This window comes from Schistocerca americana, chromosome 1 (assembly GCF_021461395.2).
Source record: "Schistocerca americana isolate TAMUIC-IGC-003095 chromosome 1, iqSchAmer2.1, whole genome shotgun sequence".
NCBI lineage: Eukaryota > Metazoa > Arthropoda > Insecta > Orthoptera > Acrididae > Schistocerca > Schistocerca americana.
In genome coordinates this window covers 1255069625-1255078140 of record NC_060119.1, presented here as the reverse complement: position 1 = coordinate 1255078140, position 8516 = coordinate 1255069625, and the positions used below count along the sequence as shown (strand labels likewise).

The 8516-nt window shown below is 39.0% G+C and overlaps 1 protein-coding gene across 1 annotated transcript in view; it reads right to left on the bottom strand.

Moving 5' to 3' along the window:
- Positions 1 to 3293: 3293 nt before the first annotated feature.
- The window catches only part of LOC124620131, a 250344-nt gene continuing 245121 nt past the window's right edge, over positions 3294 to 8516 (bottom strand). Inside the window, exon 16 of the mRNA XM_047146805.1 lies at positions 3294 to 5717. Within this exon, the coding sequence (XP_047002761.1) occupies positions 3595 to 5717 (2123 nt within the window). The 3' untranslated portion in view covers positions 3294 to 3594. The remainder of the gene's footprint in view (positions 5718 to 8516) is intronic.

The window sequence follows — 8516 nt, the reverse complement described above, 5'->3', positions numbered from 1 at the left end:
TTATAAAACCTGATGGACCTCAAGCATTTCTGTTACACATGACAATTACAAATGTAATATTGTCTGGAATATGAAGGTGATATCACACAACATCATAAAGGCCAGTAAATCAAATAGGACAGCACATTGCAGAAGAAGACTGGTTACTGGGCATGTTTCAAAAAATAAATGTACTATGATATTCTTCACTATAAGATAAATAGTGCTGAACTAGCAACTGAGGAAGATATTAGCAATTAAAATATACATGGGGTCACACTACCATGGCAGGAGCCAATTTCTGTAAAACAGAGAAAGAGAGAGAGAGAGAGAGAAGGAAAAAAAAAGACAGAAGGCTGAGGTAAAAGATGTGCAAATGGTGTAGGAAAAGAAGAGTTAGTCATACAAATGTGGTCCAGAACAGTATTTGGCAGTAGCAATGGACCAAAACAGTTTTCCTAAGATCCAATTTTCTATAAACTTGTTTTGACTAATCAACTATCTGCAGATCATTATTAACTCAGAAATGTGAGCATAACTACTACAGTCCCTCTTCCTGTTACTTGTACTTCTCACAACACTGACTTTTTCCCCTTCCTCAATGTAACATACTTTCATTGTCATTTGTTTCCTCTGAATTGTCTGTATCACCCAACATACAATCAACACCAAAATTTCAATAGATCATCCCTTTCTGTTTTCACTTCCATGAACATTTCACATTTTAACAAGTAGACTATCTGCAACAGGAGCATATAATCACAGAATGACAACTGTTTACACCGTCAGCAGATAATGCTGAAGATATTTTGAATGAGTGAATACAGTATCTCTCCTGTGACACGTTCATAAAACTGCAAAACAGATGAACCAAAGAACTTGGATTACACTGTGCTATTTATTCTCTTTCTCTTTAAGAGACTTGAGGACAAAGGTAAAGTAAAAAAAAAAACTCTTGTAAGAAACTGGAGAGCTCCAGTGCAATGCAAGAGGTCACTTCAGTGATGGTGCAAATATATCAATGTACTATACAAAAATATTATGTTGACTGGAATTTCCAATATATTGCGTCTTTTTTATGCAAGGACAAAAAGTAATGTCTTGCTGTTTATGGATACAAATAGTTAAAACAAACACTATCACAATATAAAAATGAAGAAGAAAACTGTTGACAGCTGTGAGGAACTACTTTTAATACTAATTCATTCTCCTCCTTTCAACAGCAACGAGAGAGAGAGAGAGAGAGAGAGAGAGAGAGAGAGAGAGAGAGAGAGAGAGAGAGAGCTACAAGGAGAGGAGCACCAAAGATGGAGTGGGATATGCTTCCCTAATGTAGTATTATAAATGACAGGAATGGTATGAAAAGGTAATAAATATTTAAATATATCAAGCAATTAAGTAGAAATTGTGTTGTAAAATAAATAACATTTTATACATTACTACATCAAAATGTATTAGGTTTCACACAACCCCAAGTCTAGAGATAAAAAACTGATTAACGCCGATATGGCTCCCCTTATGCTGAAGTGTTTTTAAACGACAATAGTTACGAGTTGGTGACACAGATGTCCTGTTTGTTATCAGTCATTCAGTTTCCACCAATATGACATTTGCGAATTGAGGTGAAAAGAAAATGTGTCTCCAGCAATACTAAAAAGTTTTGCCTATGGCGAAATTCAAAGTACCTCAAAATATCAGAAGCCTTATATGCTGAATGCACTTCAGTGCCATTAATATATATTTCTTTAGCAGAACTACAATAGATTATCCTCATTACAAAAATTATTTTATTTGAAATGTATTTTATTTAATGTTTGTTTGGTCTTATGACATTTGGATGTAGTGCATTTCATACTGATGTAGAAATTGAACTGTTTGTATGTGAGCATCATCTCAAAAATATGAGATAACAAAATTGAAAGTAACTAGAAAAATAAGCGACAAAAAACAGAGCCAAAAAAATTCAGAATCTGTGGATTACAGAAAGTTCATAAAGTTAAGAGGGGGGGAATCGCAGAAAACCGCAGCTGCCATTTGAGAAAATGATGGTGTGCATCGAGTAGAAATATACAGAAAGAATGCAGCAAGACAAAAGTAAGACCGAGATGTGAAACATGTTCGATGGACAGAATATGCAGAAATGATATTGTTGCGGTGTGAAAAACACCGTAATAGGGAATAAAGAAAAACGTGAAAGAAATCAGAATAAAGGTCGTCTCCATCCACATGACTTCTCTTTCTGTCCTCTTACCAACTAGCAAGTGGTCCTTGACTCGACTAATATTTGAATTCCTCTTGCTGCTGTTATGGGTATGTGGCACAGACTTAAATTCCTACCTTCTACTTTCTCTTTATGAACCTCTCCACTTCCAGGGATACAGATCAGTATTATTACCCTGAAAGTCTACCAAGATATAAATGGTGTGTGTGTGTGTGTGTGTGTGTGTGTGTGTGTGTTTGTTTTTGGGGGGGGGGGGGGGGGGTGATTGTAGGTAGGTATTTAACCACACATTTTACTCGGTTGTAATTCTAAATTCTGAAAACACTTTAGCAGGCCTCAAGTTGCAGTAAGCAGTGGCAAATAAATGGATGTTACACAGAATTCTAATCAAAGACACAGAAAAGCTAATATTAAACAGAAGTCACAACATCTTAAGGAGACAAACATCCTTGGTCCATATAAAGTACAAAATAAAGTTTCTACTTTGGAATGCTATCTAGGAAATTGTAATTGACAAGGTGTGTGTGTGTGTGTGTGTGTGTGTGTGTGTGTGTGTGTGTGTGTGGTGTGTGTGTGTCCCCACACATAAATAGTTATGTGCTGCTGCATACATAAAGTTTAGTGCTTCATTTAAAATGGAGTATTGATTCCCCAACATAACATCATTGTATCAGTTCACTGCACCCCAACAAATCAATCATTCATACCTACGCAACAACCTGTGAAACAATAAATAAATGCTTATATACTATGATTTAACTTTGGTATCATGCATAAAAATCAAATAAATTATTAAGTTACATTCTCTTTCACTTTGTACACAATGAATTTACATGCATACTATTATGATGTGGCAAAACTTGCCAAAAAATGGAGTAGCTTTCTCGATTTGAAATTCAAAGTACTTAGCTAGCGTATTAATTGGTCACCTCAAAGAAACATTCATCAATACACACAAGAAAGTAAGTGTGTTCCTGAAAATTTTCCCAGAACAAGAATTCAAATGTAAGGTAATAAATGCTACTAAAAATAACTAGCCTTCATGCTGGGGTGCAATAGGCAGTAAATAAACATGTATACCTTTAACAGTGTTTTAACAACAACGTCTTTTTCAACCACTTCTCAGATTTCAACAAACAACAAGAACATTTACATACATCAATACACAAACAACTTTCTTATTATAAGCTAGTAATACGACAGATATGTAAAAAGGATTTAATAAACATAAGTCTCAGTCTGTACAACTATGTATAGCTCTTTGCTGAAAAAATACTGATTTGCTCATAACAATACAACAGTATACTATTTCATAAAATATATCAACTAGAATATTGCTTCCACATGTATGTTTTTGACAGGAAATAGTACACGTGGTTCATGCAAAACCTCCCTCACGAAAAAGGGTTGCTACGCCTCTTCAGTGAACCGAACTTCTTCTCAGCCTCATAAAGTTGTTTATCATTTCGCAAAACTTCGAATGGCACAGTCACTGCCTCTTGCACACCGTCCTCAGCACCATCGCTTGAAAAATCCTCAAAACTCATATTACTGAAACCAACTGGTGCCACTTTATGAGCCTTATCGCTACCAATTTTCTTCGAAGATTTAGAAGTTTTCTTGTGTAAAGCTGTCGATGTTGTCTTAGAACTTTTGTGTGACTGTTTCGATAGAATGTCGTCAAATTTATCTTCTGGACCCGAATTTTCTATGAGATGATATTTTGATTTATCACTATTTTTAGACCGTTCTTTTTTTGTCAAGTGCTTTGGTGACTCTGGGTGTTCAGCTTTGGTCCTGACACTATCGAGGCTGAGAGTAGGTTCGGCAGGATAGGAATGTTGAGTCTGGCACACTTCAGGCTGCGCGAGATACAGGAAACCTGAAGCTACACTTTTTATAACTGACGAGTGGTGCTGGTGTCGCTTGAACTCATTGTCTGTTCTTCCGGATTCGGGCACTGTTGTAGTTTCGATCAGCCTTAAGGAGTTTGGTCTGGCAGCTTGCGGTTTTAACAGCATCTGGGATGTCATTTCACAAAATGGAATTGCCCCAAACAAATCTTCCTCATGACCATCTGGTCTGACAGGATTCTGTACAGTTTGGCTGACAGGATTGGACTCTGGCAATTTCACGTTATGAGATTCCACCATTCGGGAACTTTCAGCAGACTCAAACTCGACAGATAATAGTTCAGCAGCACCAACATTATAGTTCTGAGGAACAGCAAAGTAATTTGGATTACTGAAATGAGTCACATCTCTACTAATATTTGGTGAGACCATAGGACTCACTGAAGCTGCCTGAAATGGTGAATGTTCAATAATTGAGTTATCATCTCCATGTCCATGGCTAAATGGATTTGAAAAGCAATCAGAATTAAATGGAGATGAACCAAAGAGATCCTTCCCATTGGAAAGCCCATCTGAGGTCTCATCCTGTTCTGCAATTGGAGGCACAGTTGTAGCAAAGTGTGCTGCTGGAGTTTCAAATCTAGAAATGACATCTGAAACAATACTGTCCTTGAAACATGAGCCGACTATATCCCCTACATTTTCATTTTTATGACAGCGAATCTTTTTCATGTGATCAACACTGTCATCACCTTTACTTCCATAGATTGAATTCTCCCTTGTAATACCTTCCTTAGTGTCTGTCCCTCCAAGGTCAACCAAGCAAGATTCTGTGGGTAATGTAACAGGAGCTCTCTCTTCTGGTGGAGTCACAAGATGAGGAACTGGTGAAGAAGACGTAAAGAGGAGTGAAGATTTTCGACCTCCGCATACGATGTCCATTGGGGAAACTGCCTGACTCGTCGGCTGGCTGCGACTTTGATAATGAGAAGACTTCCTCCCAGTCGTTCTAGTCAGCGATCGTACTGATGCGGGTTTCTGAAAAGGAGCTAAGGCAAAGACATCACAGCTGGTATCTTTCACAAGTTTTGATTTTGGTGGCACACTCATTTCGGCAGCATCTTTCCACAAGTCACTTTTGCTCTCAGTTTCTGGAGGGGTGGGGCTTTTTTCTCCACAATTCTCATCTTCCGTATCAAGTTCATCGTCGGCTAACAGTGGCTTGTCACCGTACTGGTGGCCGACAAAAAGCATGTCATCAGCACAAGCACTGCCTTCGTCGTCTTCTTGCTCTATAGTCGGTTGCTGTAACTCTCTCGTTTTGATAAATATCTTGCACCTCTTCCTTTCGTCATCTTCATGAGTTGTGACACTTTCACATTCTGCATGGTATGCAGAAGAACCGCATGTCATTATGCTTTCAGATATTGTTTCATCATTTTTCTTCATCTTCTCCCTGACATATTTCTTATCATCACTGATATCTCCAATTGCATCATCTTCATTCATTGCACGAAGGTCACTTGCAGATCCAATGGAATCATCAGACACATTGTCATCGTATGATGCTACCTCAGTTCTTACCTCTTTTTTCGATTTTCGCACAACAGATGACATGGCATTTCTTCCACGTCTCTTTCGACGTGTACTACTTCGACTCGAATCTAGAACAAAGAAAAAGTCATTACAATTTGTCCACTTTTAAAATATATGATTAATAATTGACATATTGATCTTGCATAGGATATTAACTTTTTGTGTGTGTGTGTGTGTGTGTGTGTGTGTGTGTGTGTGTGTGTAGGGGGAGGGGGGAACACTCTGTGAATGAAACCTGGCTCCATCTTTATAAACCTAAAAGCAAACTCCAGCTGATTGAATGGCACCATTTAGATAAATAAATTTTTGTGTAAATGAATTTTTAGTCTTTGAGTTGCTTATGGCTTTCAGGATGACCCACATATGCTAATGATAACGTATGGTGAGAATCATTAACATTACTACTATTTAACAACATTTCACCTCAATACATCATCATACAAGTGAGGTTTTGTATAAACAAACAATGCATTACCAGTTTTTTCACATTACTGTGTTTTGCCCTGTAGTATGGTCTTTGGGTGATAGTACACGGTTTCACCTCGGTAAGAAATTTCTAAAGTTCTAATGAAAGCCTACAATTTTTTTAAAAATTTTGTATTGGTAGTATGATATCTCCGTTTCTACTAGGGTGGTTACTTGTAAGCTACTCTACATCATCTTTTTTCACTTCCAGCCGTATGTTATTTAGGGTGACAGGAAAACTCATAGGTTTTTGTTATTTCAGTCTGTTTTAACAAACAAGAATGATCCAATTGCATCCAATAAAACTTTTCTCTAAATTCACGGAATAGTTCTCGAGTTATCTGGGGATGAGTAAGGTTTCAATGTGCCACTTCCACTACAAATTTAGCCAGGATGTATATTTTGATTGCAAACATGCTCCTGCAAACAGTTTGAAATATTTTCAATGATCTGGAATCAGAGTCAGAATTTTGGTATATAAACAACCCATTCTATTTTCATCCTTCTAAATTTCACAATCGTGTGGATTGGGAGTTCTGTAGAATGATTAATCTGCTAACAAAGAGTTTTTACATCTGTAAGCAAGAACCCACAAGCTACCATGTAAAACTTACAAACTTCCTACAGCTTTATTTTAGAAGATACAGTGGAGTGAATGTTCTCCCTAACATCACTTTGAGAGTGTTTTCTCTAGGAAAAGAAAATAGTTTTCAATAACATGGGTCCAACTAGACAAGATACGAGAAATTTTGGTGAAGCCAAAGAATTATTTTGACAGGATGTCAGTATCCTAAATGGAAGACGAGGTGACATTGCGCAAGCTAGGTGGCCACTCTGCTGGAGATATATATAGTGTACTCCTGTAGGCTGTATTTAGGTCATACGATCCTATAAGGGTTTCTTTCTTTATTTATGATGAAAGTGTTTTCACAATATTGTGAACATCACATAAAGCAATGCCTCTTTCACTAATAGCTAACTTCTAATTTCCTTGGACTAATCTTTGCACACTGCTGATGGAAAACTGATTGTCAGTAATTGCTGAAATGCACAGATGTCGGGAGAAAAAAGGACAGTTTTTTCCCCGCAGGCTGCACTAAATCTTTCTGAATTGCCACTTTGTAGTGGGGCTGTGTTGCTGAGTGTATCATGTGGATGGTTGGTTTGTGGGATTAAAGGGAACAGATTGCTACGGTCATCGGTCCCTTTTTCAAAAACTTCAAACACCACATGGAATAAAAATGAACAACAGACATAACAACAGACGACATAAGACAAGAAAGACGCAGACTGAGACCAGACAAAAGGAATTAAAATCACACAGAGTGTGACAGTGGTTGGCCGACCATAGAGACAAAAAAGGAAAAGCCAACCACCTAGGAACACACTAAATAATAACGCAGTCTAAAATCGTAGGCCAAAGGCCAGACTCATAACAAAAAATGACAAACACTCAGAGTAAGTGATTAAAAACCCCCTGCCTGAACAAAACGCAAAACTAAGCCTGCCATGGCAGTGTCATCTGTTAAAAGGGCAGGGAGCATATCAGGCAGCGCAAATGTCTGCCTGAGCACAGCTAAAAGCGGACAGACCAACAAAATGTGGACCATCGTCAAAGCCGCCCCGCAGTGACAGAGAGGCGGGTCCTCACGGCTCATTAAATATCTGTGCGTCAGCCGGGTGTGGCCAATGCGAAGCTAACAAATGACAACTGAGTCCCTGCGAACGGCTCGCATGGATGACTGCCACACAGTCGTCGTCTCCTTGACAGCACGGAGTTTATTAGGTGTGGTCAGATCGTGCCATTCAGCGTCCCAAAGTGTAAAAACTTTGCGGTGTAAGACAGCTCGCAAATCAGTCTCTGGGAGGCCAATGTCCAGAGTTGGTTCACTGGTGGCCTGTTTGGCCAGGCGGTCAACAAGTTCATTGCACGGGATGCCGACATGACCAAGTGTCCACACAAAGACCACAGAGCGGCCACAATGGGCAAGAGTATGAAGCAACTCATGGACAGCCATCACCAGACGAGAGCGAGGGAAACACTGGTTGATAGCTCGTAAACCGCTCAGGGAGTCGCTACAGATAACTAAGAACTCACCTGAGCAGGAGCTGATATACTCTACGGCACGGAAGAGGGCGACCAGCTCAGCAGTGAAAATGCTGCAGCCAGCCGGCAATGAGTGTTGTTCGTAATGGTCCCCTAGAGTGAGAGCATAACCGACATGACCAGCAACCATCGAACCATCATATCACGTGGAGGTCAAGCACCAATTAATTGAGGAATGGGACAGGGGTGGGAAAGGGGAGAGGGGGTTACGTCACAACACACAACACACTACCAATTACCAGGAGGAAACCACAAGATCAAAAAATTAGCATGCCAGCGCATCTGTTATCACAAC